Source organism: Miscanthus floridulus, chromosome 10 (assembly GCF_019320115.1).
Source record: "Miscanthus floridulus cultivar M001 chromosome 10, ASM1932011v1, whole genome shotgun sequence".
Classification (NCBI taxonomy): Eukaryota; Viridiplantae; Streptophyta; class Magnoliopsida; order Poales; family Poaceae; genus Miscanthus; species Miscanthus floridulus.
In genome coordinates this window covers 132173168-132198805 of record NC_089589.1, presented here as the reverse complement: position 1 = coordinate 132198805, position 25638 = coordinate 132173168, and the positions used below count along the sequence as shown (strand labels likewise).

Sequence of the window (25638 nt, the reverse complement as noted above, 5' to 3'; positions counted from 1 at the left end):
GGGACCTGGTGCTCCGCCTTGTCCATAGCAACAAGAATCGCCACAAGCTCTCTCCACCGTGGGATGGACCGTACGTCATCGCGGAGGTGCTCCAACCAGGCGCCTACAAGCTCAAGACCATCGACGGTGAAGTCTTCATCAAATGCCTGGAACATAGAATAGCTACATCACATTTACCCTTAAAATACGCACACTTTCTCTTATCAGTTTCGCTATCAACTCCCTGATCTTTAGTGACACCCGACCCCAGCAACAGCAGGGCTTAGGCCTCACTCGAGGGCTAATAAGAGCATATCTATCCGGTAGACATTCTCTACACTCGACCCTTTCTCACGACGAGACCTAGAAGCAAGGGTTGCGGAAACGAACGTTGAGTAAAACTGGTCAGACTGCAAGAAACCTACGCCCCAGCGGCTATGGCGTTTTTGCTCACCAGCGTGATCAGAGTTTTTTAGCACCCCGAGCTTTTTAGCCTTAACTACGGAAAGAGTCGGTACACGTTTAAGAGTATAGCCACCTGGCAAACATTCTCTATTCCCGACCCTCTCTCATGTCGAGACCTAGAAGCAAGGATTGCGGAAACAAACGCTGAGTAAAATTGATCGGACTACAAGAAACCCACGCCCCAGCGGCTACGGCGTTCTTGCTCACTAGCGTGATTAGAGTTTGTTCGCCCGCACCCTGAGCTTTACAGCCTTAATGATGAAAAGGGTCAGAACGCATTAACCTTTTTTATACAAAAAGGAGAGAAGGGCTATAAATCTATTTAGCCATAACGAAATTTAAAAGCTTGTTCACTTATTATGAGTTCGCCGCCTGGCTTATCTGCCTAACTAATTTCTTGTGGGGATGATCTTGTCCTCTATCTCCATAGGTAAGTCCTATGCTAGTGGGTCACCTAAGTTGATCGGATGGTTTGGGCCGCTACCAAGAGATGGTTAGGGAGCAGTGGAATGCCACATGAGGGCTATGCCGACCCTGTTACAAATGACAGACCTAGATTCCACCTAGACATATCCGGTAAGAGCTCCCCGAACCCGTCACTCGAGCCATCAAGGTAAGTCCTATGCCAGTGGGTCACCTAAGTTGATCAGACGGCTTAGGTCACTGCACAGAGACGGATCACCCTTAATTTACGCACATTTTCTGATGAGGACATGGCACCTTCGGATACGAACAATGATTATAATGTGCGCTCGTTCCTACATTTGCATAGTGGCTTTGGTTATAATTCACTTGGTTCCACATGTACATGTCACTATTTGATTGTAGGTTCAAATGTGTTTCATAATGGAAGTTCATCAAAGTTGAACTTTTGGTTCGTCGGCAGCACGACAGTGCCTCATTGGAAAGGTCATAACTCATCCATCCGGAGTGTGATCGAGGTCAATGAGCACTTGATGGAAAGCTTGTTTGATAAGCTTTCAAATAGATCTGGTTCTATCTCAATATCACGTCAGCAAGGCCTCCAAATCACTAATATATTCTGTAGCTATTTCTGGCGGGAGCTACACTGTCGTCATGGGCTTGTTAGACATCCTTGGGACTCAGGCCCAAGTTGGAGCACGTCCCAAGAAGATGGAGAATGCCTAAGAGATGGCCTTGGACGTCCTCCTCCTTGGCCACCACCTTAGGAGTCCAGCAAGGAAGTCCAAGCCAAGCCAGAGGACCAGTCCAATCCGAGTTCGAGTCTGCCTCGGCCGTCAGGACCAGTCTGCAATAAAACGGACGCCCAGGACGCATCCGAACTCCGTTTTTTATGATCCACATATGGATGGAAAGATAATTTCATAAGGAAACCAATGGAAGTGGTCCCACATCAAAATTCCATCAGAATCAATGGGAATCGTCGAAACAAGTTGATGTCCAGAATCTGTCACGGCGCTGCATCGTCGTCTTTTGGGCCGTTGGGCCTTGTAACGTGTTGGGACACCTTTAGGACGTGAAGAGGGATCCTTGGACGTTCCTTAGGCTATATAATCAGTAGCCACCACCTACATTAGGTTTTGGGTTTTGTTTTAGATCAATCTGTCATTGAACAGTCACCGTTATCGGTTTGTAAGACCCCAACTTCGAGTGCTTAATCATTCATCTGCAATTGTCACTTTAATTGAGTTGCTTTTTATCTTGTTCTTGCTTGTGTTCTTCGATTCGCAGCAGGGATTAGCCTTCTTGGTGAGGTCAACCGGATTATGACATGGTTGATAACCAGAGGAGATGTAGTGCTAAGGTTGTAGGGTTTGGGTCTTTGTGATCTGAAACCGGATCGGTGTGTCGCTCTCCGAACAAATCGTTGTTTATCTTGAACCTGATGGAAGATCGGGACCCTCGTCCCCAATAAGTAGTAATTAGAGCTTCAGTTATACCGTCAAGTTCGCATCTTACCCTTAGTTCGAGTGTTTTTGCTTTTATCCCATAGTCCAATGCCATATTTGTTTCCTATCCTATAACCATCCGCGCCATAGCCTTTGCATGATTCAGTTTCAGAGTCCGCTTTGTTGAGTTTGTGTCCTAGGTCAAAGTCTTGTTGCTAGTTTAGATTGTGTTCTTTTCTAGTTTGTATTGATACCTTCACCCGCCGCTATTCCGTATCACCATCGGTTTGCATCTTGTGTCCACTAAATCCCTGATTCGAGCAGCTTCCTTAAAACAGTCATAACTTTTACATCCGAACTCGAAACGGGAAACATTTTATATCTACAGAGAACGCCAGAAAATTTTAGATCTATTTCATCCCAGCTTTGCTGGGTTCGTAAAAATTAGATTTGCGAAATTCGATTAGGAAAATTGAGTTTCTGGACCCACAAGTTTTGGTATGCTTTTTAGCATAGTCCTAATTTTCTATAGGCCACATCTTTTATTCAATTGAGCTCAAATTTTTTGTGATTTATTCTTGTGTGCTCCTTGCTGAGAAAAAAAATATCAAAAGAACAAAAGCAAGAAAAAAAAAGATTGGACAAAAAATAAAAGAAAAAAATAGTAAAAGAGAATAGAAGATATCGAAAAGGAGCACATAAGGAACACTCAGTAGCTCTATTATTTGTGATATCTTTTGCCTTGTTCATATCCGTTGCTACCTTTAATACTTGTTTCCTTTAATCCTTGTTTCCTCTCTTGTTTATCACAACTGGTGATAGAAACACGTATAGGCCAGCAACTAGGATAAGTGCTCTGGACATTTATTCAATATTGCTGTCTGTCACTAACTTGTATGCCACATATATATATTTGTTCTTTTTCGTGCCTCCCAAGCTCCACATATACTTCAGATGGGTACAGAAAAAGACCCTTGCAATCTTAGTGTCACACCCTCACAGGTATCACGAACCAGCCACCGGTTGTACCGTCCACTGCTTTGCATTGGTAAGAACCTTGTAAGAACTTGGTAAGACGTGTGAGTGTGATTCCACTGACCAATAAATAGTTGATAGGGCATTTATTTTGATTGCTAATAATGCCAAACAACGAGTTTCTTTTTAAGTGTGAAATGCAGGACATCATGGACCGACTGACTACAAGGATGGATGAAATAATTGCAAAAGCGGTCACTAGAGCAGTGCACACAACCTTCCTCCTCCGCTGCTACAACAATGTCATCACCGTTACCTCCCGCATGTACTACAGAGTTTGCACAGCGCGTGCTCAGTTCTCAAATGGAGAAGGCAGAGCAAAACCAGTTCAACAACTTATTCCAAACATACTTTGTTGTGAAGGAACGACGTTGTCGTGTTATGATTGATGGTGAGACTTGCAACAACCTTGCAAGCTTAGAGATGGTTGAGAAGCTTGGTCTGACCACACAGCCACATCCACATCCACATCCATATTACATGCAATGGGTAAATTCTTGGGATAAGATAAAGGTAACTGAAATTGCTCGTATTGAGTTTTCAATTGGTCTTTATAAGGACAGCGCAGAATTTGACATAGTACCTATGCAAGCATGTCAATTATTGCTAGGCAAGCCATGGATATCTGAAAATAATATTTTACACAACACAACTACTAATAAATATTTGCTCAGATATAATGGTAGAAAAATTACTTTTATACCTATGACTGTTACTAAAATTTTAAGAGAAGATCTCATGAGAGCAGAGAGAAGAAAAAATGAGCCTTTTAGAAAAGAATGGGCTATTTCAGATGTTACAATACCGTCATCTAAATCTGAATTTTTACAAAATGGAGATAGTGCTTTGCCTCTTGTTGGAACTAATATTTTGCAGCATGTATCCCAAAAAGAGGACAAGGTGACTGAGAAAGAACAGGTAAATGTATCAGGTAAGAGCTCTCTTGATGTGCTGATTTTTTCCACCAATGATGCTAATAATTCTATACTAAAATCTTCTATTGATTTACCTTTGACACATGGCGAATGTTCTATTGATCTTTGCGATAGAGAAGAGTTGTGTGATAGTGATATGATTATTAATGTGCCGCAACCAGTGAATGAGAATGATTCTTTTGTTTTGGAACTAAATACTTGTGCTAAAAATAAACAATTGCTTCCAATTGCCACTGAACAAGATGAACTAAAATTATTGTCTTCTCTAAATACTTTGGGGTATATTGAGTTTGAGACACTATGTGCTCTGAGTAGTTTGGAGGAGAAATTTAATTGTGCAGGATTGCCTCCGTTTTATTGCACACTGGTCCTGACGGCCGAGGCAGACTCGAACTCGGATTGGACTGGGCCTCTGGCTTGGCTTGGACGTCCTTGCTGGCCTCCTAAGGTGGTGGCCAAGGAGGAGGACGTCCAAGGCCATCTCTTAGGCGTTCTCCATCTTCTTGGGGCGTGCTCCAACTTGGGCCTAGGTCCCAAGGATGTCTAACAAGCCCATGATGATAGTGTAGCTCCCGCCTAGAAATAGCGACAGAATATATTGGTGATTTGGAGGCCTTGCCGACATGATATTGAGATAGAACCAGATCTATTTGAAAGCTTATCAAACAAGATTTCCATCAAGTGCTCATTGACCTCGATCGCACTCCAGATGGATGAGTTATGACCTTTCCAATGAGGCACTGTCGGGCTGCCGACGAACCGAAAGTTCAACTTTGATGAACTTCCATTGTGAAACACATTTGAACCTACAATCAAATAGTGACATGTACATGTGGAACCAAGTGAATTATAACCAAAGCCACTATGCAAATGTAGGAACGAGCGCACATTATAATCATTGTTCGTATCCGAAGGTGCCATGTCCTCATCATTTTCTCTTATTAGTTTTGCTATCGACTCCATGATCTCTAAGTGATGCCCGACCCCAGCAACAGCAAGGGGTCGGACCTCGCTCGGGGGCTGGTAAGAGTATGTCTATTCGGTAGACATTCTCTATGTCTGACCCTTTCTCACATTAAAAACCTAGAGGCAAGGTTTGCGGAAACAAACGTTGAATCAAACTGGTCGAACCACAAGAAACCTACGCCCCAGTGGCTACGGCGTTGTTGCTCACCAACATGATCAGAGTTTTTTTCCCATGCTCCAAGCTTTAGCCTTCACCTTCCCAGGAAGGGTTTGGAGGGGCCCACCGGTGGAATCTCCATCAAGGAGAGGCTAGCAGGTCACCCAAGACGATCGGATGGCTCGGGCCACTACCGAGAGACAGGTAAGGAGCAGCAGGATGCCCCATGCAGGTTGTGCCGACTCTGTCACGAATGATAGACCCGGATTCCACTAGAACATATCCGGTAAGAGCTCCCCGAACTCATCACTCGAGCCATCGAGGTAACTTTACCAACCCCCACTTTACTTTTTCAGTGCATGAGCATTCATTCATCCATTCTCATACATCCAAGCATCGCATATGCAATTATTGCATCACAACACTTCGCGTGGCATCATGAAGCGGTAGTTGTCTCATTCGATATGAGCGGCGATCGACCAAGGTTCGAAGGCCTGCCTGTGAAGGGCTCGAGGCCGCCTCACATTAAATAGAACTAGGGGAGAAAACATAGATGAGCCCCAACAGCCTTCGCTTGACCTGCTCAGAAGTGAACAGGGTCATCTCAACCTTCTCGTTCGATCCTAACCTCGAGCCATGCACATAGAATCTCCATCAAGGGGAGGCCAATGGGCCAGCTAAGTCAGTCTCTAGAATGACTTGGGCATCTACCGAGAGGCGGGTTAAGGAGTAGTGGAATGCCACATGAGGGCTATGCTGACCCTGTCATGAATGATGGACCCGGATTCCACTCGGATATACCTGTTAGCGAGCTCGCCAAGCGCGACCCTTGAGTCATCGAGGCAAGTATCGTTAGCTCAACCCCTCTGGTTGTAGAAACCACGGACGGGGTGACACATAAAACTCGACCGACCCCTACCGAGCCCAATGGGGCTCAGGGGCACGAGCCGCCCGACCCCAACTTAGAAATACAACTGACCGAGGTTTGAAGGCCAACCCACAAAGGGCTCAAGGCCACCTCACGTCGAACAGAGCCAGGGGAGAAAAATAGATGAGACCCATCGGCCTTTGTCCAACCTGCTCAGAAGCGGATAGGGTCATCTCGACCTTCTCATTTGATCCTAACCTTGAGCCATGCCCATAGAATCTCCATCGAGGGGAGGCTCATGGGCCACCTAAGTCAGTCTCTAAAATGACTCGGGCGTCTACTGGGAGGCGGGTTAAGGAGTAGTGGAATGCCACATGAAGGCTATGTCGACCCTGTCATGAATGACGGACCCAGATTCCACTCGGACATACCCGTTAGCGAGCTCGCTGAGCATGACACTTGAGTCATCGAGGCAAGTGTCTTTAGTTCAACCCCTCTGATTGTAGAAACCGTGGACAGGGGTGATGCATAAAACTCAACCGATCCCTACTGAGCCTAACGGGGCTCAGGGACTCGAGCCACCTGACCCCAACTTGGGAATCTGACCGATCGAGATTTGAAGGCCAGCCCACAAAGGGCTCAAGGCCACCTCGCATCGAACAAAGCCAAGGGAGAAAACACAGATGAGACCCAGCGGCCTTTGCCCGACCCCGTCAGAAGCGGACAGGGTCATCTCGACCTTCTTGTTTGATCCTAACATCAAGCCAAGCCCATAGAATCTCCATCAAGGGGAGGCCATTGGGCCACCTGAGTCGGTCTCCGAAATGACTAGGACATCTATTGGGAGGTGGGTTAAGGAGCAGTGGAATGCCACATGAGGGCTATGCCAACCCCGTTATGAATGACGGACCCGGATTCCACTCAGACATGCCCATTAGCAAGCTCACCGAGTGTGTCACTCAAACCATCGAGGCAAGTGATGTTAGCTCAACCCCTCTGGTTGTAGAAACCGTGGACGGGGTGACAATCACAAAGATGAGCCGACCCTTGACCGGACCCCCGCTACGTGTGGGGGCTCGAGAAAAGTTGTACTCGCAACGAGACTGAATGCTCGGTTATAGAACGATGGCTTGGATCCTAGGGAGGGGATACATACAAAAACTAAGAATAACGTTTATAAAATAAGAGACACTTTCTCCTACTAGTTTCGTTATTGTCTCCTTGATCTTTAGTGAAACCTAACCACAGCAAAGGCAAGGGGTCAGGGTCTCACTCGAGGATGAGATAAGGGCATATATGTATACCCTTTTCTAAAATAGTTGTTGTGCCCAACCTTTTCTCATGTTAAAAAACTAGAGGCAAGGGTTTGCGGAAACGAACGCCAAGAAAAATTGGTCGGACTGCAAGAAGCCTATGCCGCAGCGGCTACGACACTCTTGCTTACTAGCATGACCAGAGTTTTCTACCCACACCTCAAGCTCTACGGTCTTAACAACAAGAAGGGTCGGAACGCATTAACCCCTTTTTACACATAAAAAGTGAGAAAGAAAAAATTTGTTCAAACGAAATAACAAGCTTGTTTAAACGAAACACAATGGTCAGAACTTGTCCGCTTATTACAAAAATGACCGCCTGACCTATTTAACTAACTAGCCCCTCCAAGGGAGAACTATGCCTTCTATCCTGTCTATTAGGTCCTGCGAAAGGGGAGCCACCGCCATTTCCATCTCCTCCAGCTCCTGGACTTCATAACTAGGCACGTAGCCGTGGCTCATCGCCTCCAGATCGATGTTGTCCCCATAACAATAACGAGCAATCATGAAGGACTGATTGACCCTGGCATGAAGGACATTCCTCTCAAGATTGCGCACCCGAGCCATGATCTCAATGGCACGAGCCACAAGCGAGCTGGTCCCCTTTGACCACACCACCTCAAGGTCATCGCAGACCACTCTGAGGGCGGCGCTCAGGATACCGAGCTCATCACTCTTTGCCTAAAGATTTCTCCTCACCTCGGCGAGATCCACAGCCAGCCTGATAGAAATGCTCTCGACCTCCAGACTCTAGGTCATCTCCCTTTCGAGCTCGTCCTAGAGGGAGCTGACCTTCTGCTGTGCGTCATTGTGCTCTTGGCAAGCCTGGTCATGTTCTCGGAAAGCCTGGTCGCGCTCCTCACGAGCCATGCCATGTTCCGAGCGGAGCCTCTCCATGGTTTGGATCAGCTCATCCCACTCCTTGCATAGCCGAGCGACCGCCGTGGCATCCAGGCTTGCCCTTTTCTCCAAGGCCACGAGCATCTCCTCGGCCCCCAGCTTTAGATCCCTTTCTTTCTCAACCTCGCCTAGAAGGTCAAGGATCCGCGGTCAGGTTTCGGCGTCCTTCTGGACCAACTCATCCCGCTCCTTCCTGACCCTGGCAGCTTCTTTATCATCCTTCCACAACCTCGCCAATAGGGCCTCGAATGCCTTCTCAGCCTCATCAGCATCCCGACAGGCCTCAGCCACCCGCGACCGAAGATTGGCTACCTCCTCGACGAGGGGAGTCAGCTCAACCACCCTCTGCTGAGCGGCAACAAGCTAAGCTATCACCTCCCTGCATAGCCTCGCCTCCTTGATGAGGTGGTCCTAGGCTTCCTTCTGTTGACGAAGGAACGGAGATTTTCTTCGGTTGTGAGCTATAAGGGACTACAGGGAGACGATCATCAGGATACAAAAAGTATAAAGAGGAAGAAAAGGGCAAGAAGCAGGACCAAACAATACCTAGCTAGAGGGAACAACAATGTCATGCAATGCGCCCATGGTGTGGTCTAGGGCCTCGAGCACGGACGCGATCCCTACGTTTAGGCTGTAGCACCCGGTTTTAAAGACAAAACCAGATACACACTATATGTGAGCCTAGGAAGTCAAATCTCACATATAGCCACAAATAAAGGTAATATCAAGAGACAATACTTATTACATAATGTATTAGTAAAAGGAATATAACCTCAGAGTATAGACAGTGGAAAATCGATTCCAATCTTTAGGTGAAGACTCCAAATCCACAGGGACGACTGACTCATTGACAACAAGCCTAACTCCTCTAGACTAGCAATCTGGTACCCATCCGGGATTTTCATTGGATGTGGGCGAACGACACCACGTAGCCATTGGGCGGCGATGGCAAATCCTCATCACCGAGTAGCAGCCACTCCTCGGCTGAGGTCTACATGTGGAGAAGACCATGATGGATGAGGCCTTCCATGCGCTGGAAGGTGATGTCGAAATAGCACCACAGATCCATTGGAGGTGGAGACGGATGGATGCAAGCTCAACGACGGTGGAGATGCGGAGGCAGGAAACCTAAGCGTTGGTGGTAGTGACGTGGCTGCATAGGTAAGGATGAAGGCGTGCATATGAAACATGGAGGGCTAACCCTTGGTTTTATAGGGGCGATGGGTGTGAGGAAACCAATTGCCTGCCTAGATCTACGCGTCTATCATGACCATTCACCATGTCTCGTCACGGGGTGTGCACATGCAACCTATGGCCATCCCCTTAGAAAACACGCTGAATGTTTCGCCGCCCTAAACGGGCCATGACCCATCACAGGTAAGAGGGATACGGAGGTAAAAATGCTCCTACAGCCCATCTAGGCCTAGGAGTTTGAAGGTTGGCCCACCGATGGGTTCGACAATCGCTCCGGGCACCTTTAGAGTGAGGGGTGGAAAGGGATGGTCCCGCTAGCGGCTAGTACTGAGGCGCAAGAGTGCCGCGAGCATCCCGGCCCATGTTCGAGTCTCAGTAGGATGCAATCCATGGTTTTTCCTCGAAGAAAGGTAGAGAGCCCTTGGGACGGGTTGAATGGACCCGAGAACTATATGGATTGACCTCTAAGAATATGGAGTCGGTCACCTGCTGAACCAAGCTAGACCCCCATGAACAGGATACTAGGGCCCCACTTAGACTAGCCTGTTAACAGCTCACCAAGCATAATGATTCGTCCATAGAGGAAAATCATAGCAAGGCTTCAACCCCTCTGTTTTTATCGAAAAAATGCTTGAGGGAAGACGATCACAAAGATGAGCCGACCCTCGACCGGACACCTGCTACAGGCAGGGCTCAAGGAAAGTTGGACTCGCAAGGAGGCCAAACACGTGGTCGTAGAACGACAGACCCCCATAGGGGTCAGAATTAGGAAAGGGAATCATGATGAAAGGGAATCACCGTCCCCAGGACACGCCGTGGGCAACAAAAAAAGGCCAAGGCCCTCAGAGTCCTCCCATTCAGAAAAGCCTCTGAAGGAGTACTCTACTCCTCTATAGGCTCGGGGCCACTATCGAGGGCCAATACTAGGGTACCCGAAGAGGAGGAGCTAATGGTCATCAACATTGATTCATCCGAGCAGTCAAGAGCGCGCCTATAGTTTCGACCAACCCCTATGTATGCAGGTTCCACCTCGCCCAACCTCTGGGGGTAGGCCCTGCCTCGCCTAACCTCTAGGTTGGGGGCTCCGCCTTGCCCGACCTCTAGGTCGAGGGTTCTGCCTCACCTAGCCTCTGGGGGTCGAGCTCTGCCTCACCCAACCTCTAGGGGTGAGGCTCAGCCTCACCCGACCCTAAGGTTATGGGCTCCACCTTGCCCGACAATGAGGCCACAGGCTCTACCTCGCCCAACCCTTGGGTTTATGCTCTGCCTCACCCAACCCCTTGGGTGTGGGCTCTGTATCACCTGACCTCTTGGGGGCGGGCTCCGCGTCTCCTGACCCCGAGGCTGTGGGCTCTGCTTTTCCTGACCCCGAGGCCATGGGCTCCACCTCTCCTGACCTCTAGGGGCGTGCTCTGCCTCACCCAACCCTGAGGCTGTGGGCTCTGCCTCGCTCGACCTCGAGGCCACGGGTTCTGTCCTCGCCCGACCCTTGGGTTTGTGCTCCGCCTCACCTGACCCCTTAGGCACAGGCTCCATCTCGCTCAACGGGGACCCATACAGCCGCCAACCACCCTAGGTTCAAGCGTATAGGCCTGGGTCAAAACTCTGACACCAAGGAAGGGACTGGCATGCCCCAATATATCTCATGGCCATGATGGACCATACCTGAGGATTCACATCAAGAACAGCATCGGGCATGCTGGTGCTGTTCTGCCTAACCCTCGTATGAATGCTGACAGGTGCATCAGTTCACCATGATGTCTATCAGGACAAAATGGAACGCCATGACCGGCAGACAATGATGACGCATGGCGCCAGTGGCGAATAGGGCCATGATGTAGAGCCGTCCCAGTTGACATCAACAAGATCAGCGGGACCATCATGGAGGAGAAGAAGGACCCTGGTGACCCTAGAAGCCTTCTTCTCTCTCTCGTTATTCTCTTTTTCCTCTGACTGTAACCCGCGCTTTCCCTTCGCCTATAAAAGGGGAAGTAGGGCACCCCATAAAGGGAGACCGATGGACCCATCAAAATCTGATCCAGATCAACACAAAAGCACAACACAAGAACATAGCTGAGCAGCGACCGAGCTCTCGGCACCTGTTCACTCCTTCCAATAGAGACTTGGGATCCTTTCCCTCTCTCGCCCGTTTGTAATCTCAACTACAAACTTTCAGTGCTAGTAACACGAGCATCAGCGACGAACTAGACGTAGGGACTTTCTGCCTGAACCAATATAAACCTCATGTCCTCTAAGCACACCATTCGAGCCAGACGCGCAATACTAGAAATTTACTCATCGGCGGTAACTCGAAACACCGACACTAGCAGAACCTAATAACAAATTGGTAACACGCACCAGTTGCCTTCCCCGGCAATGGCGCTAGAAATGCTTGTTGAGGTTCATATGTGTATATAGGAAAGGGGATTCCACAAGTGCACAGAACTATCGTGTACCACTTCGCTTGGTGAGAACCAAGTGTCAAATTTATATTTTCCCAAAGGAAGGCGGATGGGCGTGTTTGGGGATTGTGGTTAAGTAAGCTAGGTACGTGTGTTTAGCAACACGGGGTTGATGGAGGTAGTATGGATGATGGACAGAAAAAGTAAAAGGGTATGTCACAACAAGCAACAGTAGCTAGAAGTGTAGTGTAGCTGAGTGGAAGAGATACAGCCAGTAATCTTAAGCAACAAAGTTAAACTAATGATAGTAAGAACGTCCTTAGTACGAGGGTCGTACTTGCCCTGAATTCAATCAGGCACAAAGCACAATTAGCCCTATGTTCTAATAACTAGACCCAATGTGGAGGAGTATAGAGGAAGGACAAGGCTGTCACCACCTGCCAACTATCATAATCTATCCGGGTATCTAGCCGTACCTACAGGAAAGATATAGCCTAAGCACCACGCTTAATATATAAACTCGCTGCTTCAATCCGAGCTCCGGTGAAATGAGATCAAAGCACCCTAACCAGATGGTAGAACAAGTACTAATGATGAATGGACAAAACACTAAGATAACTATGATGCTAATGCCTAGAGAATAAGCACCTAGGCTCACTAATGATAAACAAGAGTAAGACAGGACTTGAACTAAGCAAAGCTATATTACTGAATAAAGTACTTGACAAAGTAAAGTACTAAATAAAGTAAATGCAAAATAAAAGATTAAAATGAGCTATACCAGACCAGAAGACTCTTTCGGACTCTTAGATGAGCTTCGCTCTACTCTTTCACTACTAGCTAGCTACTACTTCTAAGCTACTACTCTTGATAGCTTCTTGGAGAGCTTGGAATGCTTGAGTGATGATCTCCACCGAGCACCACTGCCCCTTTTATAGTGTGTAGTGGGTAGAGGGGTACTTGTAGGTAGATCTAAGGTGGTGGAGAGGTAGGGGGCGTTGGCCGACCTAGGGAGGCATCGGCCGACCATCCCCTGCACCGCCTTGCCATCCAACGGTGCTTGATGGCTCCCAAAGGTGGTTGAATGGCAGGAAGGTCGGTTGCTGTGGTCAGGAAGTTAGTTTGGAGGTCGATTTTGCCCCTCCCCCTAGTGAATGACAATGGGCCCATGGATCCAAGGCCGCTCAACCTCCACCTTTGCATCAAACTGAGATGGATCAATGCTGGTGAGGCAGTGTGGAGGCTCTCCTGCGTATCAGTAAAGTGGCAAGGGGGTGGGGCCGTTGGGCGACTGCCAGGTGGCGTCGACCGACCCCACCAAGTGGGCCCACTGGCCACCTGTCACGTCCACTTGCCTCCTATGCACTTTATTTGTCCATTTTTGTGAAATTTCCTACATACAAATAATTTCTCTAAATACAAGTGGAACTAGATGAATTATAAACATAAATTGGCACATGTGATGTTGTTTTAACTTGGTTTTAGGAGGAATGTTGATTGTTAAAATGGGTGTTAGTGACCATCAGCTGTCACATCTAGCGATGGCCTTTGTAAATAGTCTGGCGGCCTTCAGGCAAAAGCCCTCTTTGTTAATCATTTACAGACACTACTACAGACAGCTCGTAACCGCCTATCATCGCTGGTTTTGACACTCAGTGGTGAATACTCATCAGCGATTGCATGGTCATCACAGCTGTTTTGAAACCAACAATGATAATATATAGGTTATCACTATTGGTTTGTCTTACCAGCAGGTGGTGATTAGAATTTCCAGAAATCCAAAAACAGGCCGGATGAGACTCAAATTTTAATATATAGGTTATCACTATAGGTTATCACTATTGAGACTCAAATTTCAAAAAATAGAAAACCCTTCAATACGATGTCGGATGAAGATAATTTTTATATGTAAATTGTAGACCTCGATGAGATCTATAACTTTATAGTTTTAATTTTTTTTCATTTGAGGACAGTAAGGTGCTCGAAAAAATAATATAAAATTTCAGCACCATAATAATCGCCTACTAGCGCTTGTCGCATTAGAGCACTAATATATTATTTGTATGGAGTTAAATGAAAATACTTTTTATACCAAAGTTGTAGCTCTCAATGAGATCTATAACTTTGTAGTTTTGAGTTTTTCATTTGAGGACGTTAAGATGCTCAAAAAAATAATATAAAATTTCGGCGCCTCCCGAAAATAGAAAACCGCTTTTGAAACCAGCCGAGGACCAAATTTGTCTGATTTTGATAGTTGGAGGGTGTTTCTTAACCGGTTTCGTAGTTGAAGGTTGAAAATCGAACTTCGGCGCGAGTTGAGAGTTGGAAAGTGTACTTTACCCTTGGGATAACATGCAAGTACCAATCATGTAACCTTCTCATTCTAAGTTGTAGGCGCTGGATGTCACGATTTGGTAGGAAGGGCTTGCCTCTTTCATATGTTTTCAGGCAATCATCTGACCATTTGATGGCATCAATATTTGGATACTTCTTTGTTGGTTGTTGTTGGCTGGTGATGGCCTTCTCAGAAGCCCGTGCTGGAACTTCTTTAACTTAGTTCTCAGGCTTGAACTGGTCATGGGTGTACCACTTGGCGTTGACGTGACTGTCTCTCATCGACTTAAAAATTGACCTTACGGTGATTGGATGCAATTTTTGAATTTATGGCTCCTTATCCCAACCCTTGCATGCACTTCTTCAGGAAGCCCTTATTGTTCATGTATCGGGTCTATATCAGGCCCTTGCTCCTTATGAGGTGGAGAAGGTTGTGGCATCTCAGGCACGTGCTTGGTAGGAGGCAAGGAAGGCTATGGCATAGGCTATGGCATCTCATGCACGTGCTCGCTAGGAGGTAGGGAAGAATGTGGTAGCTCAGGCAAGTGGTGGTCATGAGACAGGTAAAAGTACCTCCTCCTCCTCAACAACTCCCTCCAAACGTTGAACAAGTCACGAAGAAAGCAGTCAATACAATGTCTCGTTTGTGCCAGAGGATGAACTGGTTCATTACTTCTCTGAGTAACTGATGTCCGTCGGGAGTTGGGTAGTCTATGCTGCCACTGCATGAGCTCGGGCTTCATGGTATGCACCTCAACCCTAGTATAGTCCGGTGGGATCCTATTATTGTGATGCAAACCGCCAGGAGGATGTGCCACACCTATTGCCACCTCCATCATAGTGTTCTGCCTGCTGATGAGAACCACCAAGGTGCAAGTAGTTGGTTCCCATATGTGATCGACGAGGGTTGTGGCTGTAGTGCAACCTTGGCTGCTAGGAACTTCTAGAGGGCTGCCAACTACTACCAGTTCTCTAGGCGGCGCCATTACTGTCCTTGGCTCTATAAATAGTCATTGCTCCTCCAGTGCCTTCATAACTAGAGGCTTCACGGTGAGCTCAAGATTAGACTCTTAGTCTCTGCCATGTTTCTTGTACATGTGTTGGTCCTCTTCGAATCCATGTTTCTAGGTCATTCTTTTCCGTAGCTCCCTGGTGCAGCCTATGTGCTAGGAGTTTCCCAAGGCAAGGCTAAGTTCATCCCTCTCTTTGGAAGGTTTGAATGAGCCCTTGTCCTTGTCTTCAACATATTTCAGTATCTTTGATACTACCTCTTCGGTCGCCAGGTTATCAAACTTAAGGGAAGTGCCGGATGCATCTGTACTCCTCCCAAGGATCCAATTCCTCGAGCGTAGCTTCAACCCCTTCAAGTTTAATTTCTCGGATATGGTGGCCTCTTCCTCCATCTTCCTAAACTTCTCTTCCTTGCCATACTAGCCACCGGAACCTAGACGATGGTGGTGTTGGTTCCTCTTTGCTAGCTCGGTGTCACGAGCACTGAGGGCCAATGCTTCAAGTGTAGTCTTCTGAGCCATGAGCTCCTACCATTGACTAGGAATTATGTTGCCAAACTCATGGAAGGGAGTTAACCCCTTTTGGATATACTTCTTGTTCAGATATGACCACCAACGTCGAAATGACTCTCCCATTATCTTAAAAGCATGAAGTTTCACCAGTTCATGCTTACCCTTCAGAAATCTAAAATTGAGCTTCAGCTTCTTATCCCATAGTTCTCCCTTTTTCTTCACTGGTACATCTTTCCTACTAGGGATTGCTAGGTTCAATTGATCTCTTACTAGGGCCCCGATCGCATTATGGAATCGTCCTCTAAATTCCTTAGACTCAAGTATCTCCCCTGCTAGCCCAACCTCCGTCATCACATAGCATGCCTTATCTAGATATTGGTTCGCTTTTCTATCCACCTGTTTCCTCTTCGGCTTGGGAGCCGAGTTCATGGTCGTGTCTTGAGATTGTGGAGCATAGTCCTCAATGTTCGTCTCTGTGGTTGTTGCCTCTGCTCTCCTTTCCTATACTTTGTCTTGTCCGACGAGATGTCACAGACGTCGACGTCGTCTTTTCTAAGTTTTAGGAGGGGCCTATATGTATGGGAGGTCAAAGTGTTAGTAATTATAACACAGTCAAAGCTTTAGCAAAATTTACAAGTTAAGGCTTTATCCCTACCTCCTCATTCGGGTCAAAATCCTTGTCCAGCTCCTCCTCCGTTAGCCTTCGTCTGACTTCACGTGGGAAAGGATCCTCAGGACTTTCATATCCCTCTTCTTCATCCTCGTCGTTGTTGTCTTCATCATCATCATTATCATGATCATCATCATCCTCTCCTGCTCTATCCTTTGCCCTCCCTTCCTCTATGTTCCTCTCAGCAGCGTCCTCGTCAAACTCCTCCTGAGTAAGCATCACTGCTATATCCTTTTATAACTCATCATCGAACTGCTGCTGAGTAAGATGGTCCTCTTGTTCTTCCTCTTCATAGGTTGGCTCATGCTCAGGGCATCAGGTTGCACTGTCTGCTGTCCACGACATTTCGTGTTTTGTTCTAATAGATGCAAGAAAGTGTGCTTTAGATACCCGAGAAGGTCTAAGAAAACCCAATGGCACTACAAGTCTGATAAAATAGCAAAAGATCGAGAGAAAAACAAGTAGTAGAAGTAGTAGAGGCCTCAGAAACATATCAATCATCATTTGATCAAGAACTTGGAGCATAAAGGCATCATAAACACAGTGAGCATATATAAAAATAGTCATGAACTAATAGAAAAAGATAGTAGGGGCAGCTAGTAATGATGCCAAGTTCCCCACAAGTTCATGATCATTAGCTCATAATCTAGATAATTTTTGGAGTTGGACAAATTCATCATAGGCCAAAGAGGGAAGAGGAGATGAGAGTTTGCCCAAAAAAAGCAGCCGTTGGTTCCCAAAAAGAAATAGCAGTTGCTACAAAACATAGAGGAGTAGGAGAAGTAGAAGTAGTACTAGAGGAGAGGAGAGGAGACCAAACAAAAATAGTGAGCATATATAGTAGTAGCAGGAGTAGTATTAATAGTAGGATAGCAATAGTAGCAGTAGGGTAGAGAAGTAGGAATAGTAGGGAGGAGAGGAGAGGAGTAGTAGAAGTAGGAGAGGAGGCTCTACAAAGCAGTTGCTTCCTGTCAAAAGGAGCATATATAAACACAGTTAGGCATATATAATCACAGTGAGCATATATAAAATAATGGGTATATCTAAAAACAATGAGCATATATAGTCACAGTGAGCACATACAATCACAGTGAGCATATATAAAGACAGTTGGCATATATAAAAATAGAGAGCATATATAAACACAATGGGCATATATAAAAACAGTGAGCATATATAAAAATAGAGAGCATATATAAATACAGTGGGCATATCTAAAAACAGTGAGCATATATAAAAACAGAGAGCATATATAAACACAGTGGGCATATCTAGAAATAGTGAGCATATATAAACATACTGAGCATATATAAAAATAGTGAGGATATCTAATCATAGTAAGCATATACAATCACAGTGACCATATATAAAAATAGTTGGTATATCTAAAAACAGTGAGCATATATAATCACAATGAGCATATACAATCACAGTGACCATGTATAAAAATAGTTGGCATATCTAAAAATAGTGAGCATATATAATCACAGTGACCATATATAAAAATAGTTGGCATATATAAAAACAGTGAGCATATGTAATTATAGTGAGCATATATAAACACAGTGGGCATGTACAAAAACAGTGAGCATATATAAACACAGTTTTAGTATCTCAAGACTAATACCATGATGACAACATTGTTTAGCTCAAGACTAATACCATGATGACAACACAAAAAGGTATTTCAAATAGAAATGCTAGAGAAGAGGTCATTTTTAGCACACATTACTACATTAGGACAACATGGTACTCTAATCTAAATTGAGCATGGCATATCCAAGTCTCACAACCCATTTCAGCAACATATCCAAGTCTCAACGAAATTGAGCACGGCATGAACTCAGTGCAACATGAATGGAGGAAAAGGGGTCGAGGGGAAGGGGTTGGGGCCAGCATACCTGCAGAAGGACGTTGGGGGAGGGGGCGCGGACGCCGGAGGACACGACAACCGGTGTAGCCTCGCTGGGAGAGAGGGTGCAGACACCAGGGCCGCTAGGGGAGCGCGTGCGGATGCTGAACACACGGGGGTGGGGGAGAGCGTGCGTGGACACCGAATGCATGACCACTAGGGCAATCTTGCCGGGGGAGGGGCATGGACGTCGGAGCGACGAGGGATAGTGGAGGTGGTGCAATGGGCTGGGGCCCTCAAACCCTAGCTGTAGGGGGCCGGTGGAGCTTGAGGTTGGAGATGAGCCGGCGGTGGTCATCGAGGTAGCCAATGGAAACCCTAGCCGTCGTGTGCATGGGGAATGGCGGTGCGCGTGCAGGGCACAAAGGCAGACCAGAGGTTGGAGGCAAACCAGGGGAAATAGGGCACGGCGGTGGTCGTCGAGGTCGCCGGCAGAAACCCTACGACCAACCATGTGCACGGACGGTGGCGCGTGCGCAGGGCAGGAAGGCGGACCGGGGGAGGTAGGGCACGGAGGCGGTGGCGGAAGCGGCGCTGAAGTTTGGTAGCCTGCCGGCGTCAAAGAGAGAGTGAGCACCCAAGACTTCGCCAAAACGAAGCCCACCGCGTCCTCCAGATATATACCGAATAGAAATATTTTCATATTTTTTAATTAGTAATTGGGTATTCTATATATAATTTATATAAAAATTATAATTATTATATATATGTATAAATATATATTTATATTAATAATTTGCTGATATATATATAATTCAATATTCTCTTCTTTACATAAAATTAAAAACATATTTTAAATTTTGAAAATTTGAAAATAGAAACTACAAATAAAATTTTAGGACACTAAATGACCTCAAATAAAAATGTTGTAAATATCAAAGTTGTATAACTCATCAAGATGTACAACTTTTATTTTGGTGATCTTGTCATGTGACTTTTTTTGAATGATTCAAAATTTGAATTTCAAAAATGACAACTTGAAACAACATTTTGGAAGAGTACATGACTTCAAATGTAAAAGTCATGAGTATAAAAGCTTTTAAACTCATCAAGATCTACAACTTTTATTTTGGTCATTTTTTTATTTGACAAAGTGTTAGCAAACATTGTTTATAAATTGACATATCCCTCATCTAGTTTCATAAACTATGTGTGAGATTCATGAATTTGTAACCAATGTTTGCTAACACTTTGTCAAATAAAGAAATGACCAAAATAGAAGTTGTAGATCTTGATGAGTACTATAACATTTATATTGATGACTTTTTCAGCTGAGATAATTTAGTATTTCAAAATCTAATTTGAAGTTGTAATTATTTGAAATTCAAAATTTGAATTGTTCAAAATTTGTCACATGAAAAATGACCAATATAAACTTGATAGAGCATGATTTTAGAAAATTTTAGGAGAAAAATCATAGCATTTGGAGTTAGTATGAGGGAGAAAGACTAGTTAAAAATTTTAGCTATATATTTCTCTTCTTAATCTCTAGCTAAAACTTGTAACTAGTCTTTTTCCCTCGTAATAACTTCAAATGTGCTGATTGTTTTTCCTAAACTTTTCTAAATTCATGCTCTATCAAATTATTATGGTTATCTTCTCATGTGACTTTGTTTGAAAAAAATCAAATTTTGAATTTCAAAAATCTATAAACATGGAAAGACATATTGAAGGAGCATATGGTTTCAAATGAAAAAGTCATGAACATAAAAGTTGTAGAACTCATGAATCACTTTGTCGGATGAACAAATGAGCAAAATAAAAGTTTTTATATCTTGATAAGTTCTACAACTTTTATATTCATGACTTTTCCGGCTGAAATCATTTACTCTTTGAAAATATTGTCTGAAGTTGCCATTTTAAGAAATTCAAATTTTGAACTTTTCAAACTAAGTCAAATGAAAAGATGACCAAAATGAAAGTTGTAAATCTTGATGAGTTTTACAACTTTGATGTTTACAACATTTTCATTTTAGGTCATTTTCTATCTTAAAATTCAATTCGAAGTTCACAAATTTAAATTTCCATTTTTAAATATTTTTTTTATTTTTTAAAAAGAAAATGTATCATTATATATATATAAGCAAGTTGTTTTTGTGTATGGGAAATTATAGCAAAATGTTTTTAATACATTTATATATACATTTATAAAAAAATATGCAGAATTAATATTTTAAAAATGCAAAAATATTTGTAGGGTCGACTGGTGATTGAGCCGCCCCTACAAATCGACTTTGTAGGGGCGGCTCATATCACCGGCTGTCCCAACTGTGCGATTTATAGGGACGGCTGGTCTCGTGGGTCCCGAGCACGTCCATTGTAGGGGCGGCTCCATCACCAGCCGCCCCTACAAAACAAAATTATCCTGTTGTTACAAACTGTTTTCTGTAGTAATGAATTTTTGTAAAACTTGTTTTTTTTATAGTAGTGTCATGTATTGGGACGCTGGAAAAAAAAACATGTTCTTTACCATCTACGAGGCACGCGTTTTTATCGAAGGATTTTGTGCACTTACCTAGTACATTCATGGGTGCTAGTGTGTCATCTCTGGTTTTGCCATCTAGATTTGCCCATCAAAAAAGAAGAGATATACGATATGAGAGACTATGAACTCTAAATTAAATGATTATTGATGGCCTACCATTTCATCCCAAAATAAATCAACTCCAAAGATTACACTAAGTTAAACTTTTTTAAGTCCGATCAACTTTATAATTAACCAAGAATAGCAATGTTTATGACACTAAATAAGTAGATTATGAAAATATATGTGAAGGTGTATCTAGTGATACCTCATTTGATGTTATAAATATTGGTTCTTTTTCTATGCATTTGGCTAAACTTGACTTGGAACAAATCTAGAAATTGATTTATTTTGTGACAGAACGACTAGTTGACATATATATACGGTGGCATAATCATCGTCAAAACCAAGGTTCTCGTGCCGAGTCAGAAATGACGATAATCGTGGTCCCCGAAGACAAATACGGACAGGCATGGGAGGAAGAATCGATGCCTATGCATGCTGTATATGCGATAAATGTGGATAGAGTGACAGTACAGTTGGGTAACTCCTCGGATTCACTCATGGCGGCGACTGGATCGGGCAGCGGCGGCAGACAGAATGAGGAGGCGAGGCGGCCGTGGAGCCTGGCCGGCAAGACGGCACTCGTCACCGGAGGAACCAAAGGGATCGGGTAGGAGGAGTACGTGCGTATCAATCATCCATGCATATCAAGTTCATGCTCATGTCGATGGATGCATATATGACATAGGCTTGCGATCGTGGAGGAGCTGGCGAGCCTTGGCGCCAGGGTGCACACCTGCTCCCGCACCGCCGGCGACCTGGACGCATGCCGTCGCCGCTGGGCCGACAAGGGCCTACTCCACGCTAGCGACAACGTGATCACCACCTCCGTCTGCGACGTGTCCTCGGAGCGCGACCGGGAGAGCCTGGTGGCCACCGTGCGCGGCCTCTTTCGCGGCAGCCTCCACATCCTCGTCAACAACGCCGGCGGGTCCCTGTACAGGCCGGCAGCGGCCACCACGCCCGACGACTACGCCCGCGTCATGGCCACCAACCTCGACTCGTGCTTCCACCTCAGCCGCCTCGCCCACCCGCTCCTCCGGCGGGCGGAGGCGGACGGCGGCGCCGTGGTGGTGCACATGTCCTCCGTGGCGGCCTTCGTCGCGTACCCGTCGCTGTCCGCCTACTCGGTCAGCAAGGGCGCCCTGCAGCCGCTCACCAGGAGCCTCGCCGCCGAGTGGGCGCCGCACGGCGTCCGCGTCAACTGCGTCGCGCCGGGGGTCATCGACAGTACGGGCATCTCCGGCACGACGCTGGGCGACGCCGGCAGGGCGCGGAGGCTGGCGGAGATGGAGATGTCGCGGGTGCCCATGCGCCGCTTCGGCACGCCGCAGGAGGTGGCCGCGCTCGTTGCCTTCCTCTGCATGCCCGCCGCCTCCTACATAACTGGTCAGGTCATCTGCATCGACGGCGGACGAACCGTTGCCGCCAAACTGTGACTGTCGTCAACTGTATTGCACGTACCTCCAAATTTAATTGAACTCAACGTACCGATATGATGCAAGTTTCTTTGTCACGTTCATGCCTAGGACTAGAATACAGTATTTGCATCCATGCTGCGAATTGAATTGATATAAAGAGATCCAGAATTGATTACCAACACAATACACAAGCAATCAATCCTTGTCATCCCAAACTTTTATGAACAGTTTCCAGGGTGCAAAGCTACTCCCACCGTGTCTCTGACGGTTCAATTCAGATAGTTTTTTTTAGGAGAATTCAATTCAGATAGTTATTACTGCTGCCAGGCCATTCCATATGTATACAACCCGTCAACGTTTGTTTTCAAAAAAAAAAAAAACCGTCGACGTTTCTTGATTGGAATAATCCCTCTCCTGCTTATTCTCCTTCTCCTTCTCTTCTTCCTCTCTTTCTTTGTTCCTTAATTGTACTTTGTGACGATTCATTTTCATATTTTTGTTTAATGCAACTTTGACTGTAGGGACTCCTTGCCCTCCAGAATTCCTCAAAAAGAAAAAAAAATCTCAACCTATAGTATATATTTATCGTCATGTGATAACTGACTGTTTCTAGGGTGCATCCATTTCTCCTTCCATGAGCACAACTCTATCGCCAGTCTTGCTGATGTCTTCACTGAGCAGCTATTCCACAATTTACAGACTCTTCCCTTCTTTCTCCTCGATAGTCTTTGCCTTGCGATAATCCTTCTTGTCGGTCCTGAACAACCTGAAACACAACCTAACGATGAGCTTGTTATGTAACGGAGTTCAGAGCCCCTGCACAACTCAACACAGCGATGCCACGGATTCTCACCAGTCCATGTAAACAAATATCGAGGCATAGTTCCCTGACTTTGTGTACACAGCACACGGTGATGGTAGTCATGTAAGTCCGAGCTATTCATCATGACAAAAGTTCAGCCCACGGTTACACGTTCAGCTTCAAATAAATAAACACAATCCCTCTCTTAGGGGCCAGGGGGGAACAATGCTCTAGCTTACTTACCCGCCATACAGCTGCAGGAAATTTGATGGGCTCCATGGGAAGTGATAGCCACTGTGAGCTTCAGCAGCATCCACAGCCACAGGGTGAACAGATGAGTAGTAGCAAGATAAGCATAGTGCTCATTGCAGAACTAAGATGACCCTTGTCATTCTTGACTGAAGTGGCCCATTAGTGATTGTAACCCCCTTATATATATATATATATATATGAGGGAGACACTTAATGAGAAACTAGGGTTAATCCCTTCCTCTCTTCTCCCTGTGCCACCCCTCTCTTCTCTGCCGCCGCCGTCCTTTCCTGCCAGGCCGCCGCTCCTCCCAGCCAAGCCGCCGCCGCCACATGGCCAGGCAGCCGCACAGCACGCCGCCACCGCTCCCAACCCCTCTGATCGGCCCCCAGCCGATCCCAGCAGCCGTTGGGGTTATCGGACGTGTTACAGACAAATTTGCATAAACAGTAAACCACCAGTTCATAAGAAGAGTAAAGCAGGGCAAGACAAAAGGCAATTGGCACTGCATACTCTGTATAGAGCACGCTAATTGAGTGTAGATTGGACCCAGACACTAAGCACCCAGTACAATAATTAGCTAGCAAGATGGAATAATTAACATTGTAAAAGCAGATTAAGTTGCTGGGTGGCTGGGTTAGAAGGTAAAATTCAAAATCCCCGACTCCCCGTGCCTGTTGTGGTGTTTTGGACAATAATATAATGGCACAAATAAAAGGCACAAGGGTGATGTATGCTACAAATCATGGTGAGGTCTTTCATTGTTCTGATGGGCCGTGTGTCAATCTCAAACTCTGTTGTGGATATAAATCCGTGAGAACATGTGAACTCTAACAAAGAGCCATAGAACGATCGAAGTTGCTGGTACTCGTACTCACAGATAGATTAACTGTAGCGGAGCAGGAAACACAGAGACTGCCTTGCTCTAGTATTTAAGAAATTATTACAGGTTACAAAACTAATGCAGAGCACATAATAAATGGACAATAAAGGGGGCAAATTAAAGGGAGACGTGAAAGAACAGAATAATGCCATGACTACAACTTTTTAGAAGTAGTGATGGATAATAAGCAAACTGTGAATTGGAACAAGCTGTAGGTTATGGTTGGTCAAAGAGTGCAAGGTAACATGACGAAGGAAACCTGGAGTAATGGAGCGACCAGTACAAGTACTGGCAGATCTTGTCCAGGATGTTGATGTGAGGACGGCGCGCGAATCGAACGGGATTATGGGAGTGGGATGGAAGAGGTAAAGGGTAGCACCCTACCATGGCGGCCTTCTTTTCGACGACGAATTCAAATCAAATCCCTCGGCGCTGATGAGCTTGACGACACCGCGGGAGTCGTCATCCTCCCCGTCCTCCTGGGGCTGGCGGTGATCACGCTGAGGCATCCTGCGGCCGACGGGGCCACGGGGGATTGGGAATTTGGGAGTTCAGAACAGAAAGCTGCGTCCCTGTGTGCTTTTTCCGTGCTTTGCTTTGCTTACCTCGACGACGACGAGATTAGGGAAGGAGTCGAGAAGGAGGAAGGCATCCGTTCATAGATTCGGCGGCCTTGCATGGCCTGGCCCGGCCTATTAAACAGGCCCATGGACGACTGACCCAAACTTGTCTGTCATCATCAATCAACCAGGTTCCAGAATGAAAACTGTCATGTGCTGGATGCTGAGTGAGTGGTGGCTGAATGTGTATCGATGATCTGATGACAAGGGCAACCGCAAAGCTAATAATAATTTTATATTACTGCTAAATACAAATGTATATTCTGGCTTGCCTACTTGGCCAGCAATAGCATGGCATGGCATCCTCTGGTTCCTGCCTAACCTCCTTCAGTAAACTTTATTCTTCAGGCTCTTGTGTTGTGAATTGTGATGAATGAATCACGGAGCACAGAGAGAAAAACAAAAGGAATCAGTCCGGGCCGGAAATGAGGGGGAACAGCCGTGTACTCCATCATTACCTAACCACTCGGATTCAGAAATTCAGTAGCTGATCCATGATGACTTGCTCGGAATCCTCGCTCATCTTCTTTAACTTTGAGGAGAATATATAT

General features: G+C 45.7%; 1 protein-coding gene and 1 long non-coding RNA gene across 2 annotated transcripts; one reads left to right on the top strand and one right to left on the bottom strand.

The window, feature by feature from the left end:
• The first annotated feature begins 21599 nt into the window (after positions 1 to 21599).
• Positions 21600 to 22582, top strand: LOC136485737 (noroxomaritidine/norcraugsodine reductase-like). The gene is made up of 2 exons (XM_066482580.1): positions 21600 to 21721; positions 21800 to 22582. Exons 1-2 carry the CDS (start codon positions 21612 to 21614, stop codon positions 22548 to 22550), a joined length of 861 nt encoding a protein of 286 aa, XP_066338677.1. The 5' UTR covers positions 21600 to 21611; the 3' UTR covers positions 22551 to 22582.
• Positions 22583 to 22803: 221 nt separating this feature from the next.
• LOC136485736 (uncharacterized) lies at positions 22804 to 25119 on the bottom strand. The gene is made up of 3 exons (XR_010766536.1): positions 23578 to 25119; positions 23386 to 23468; positions 22804 to 23298 (listed from the first exon to the last, which is right to left on the bottom strand). It is a non-coding gene; the product is annotated as an uncharacterized lncRNA (long non-coding RNA).
• Between the last annotated feature and the right edge of the window lie 519 nt (positions 25120 to 25638).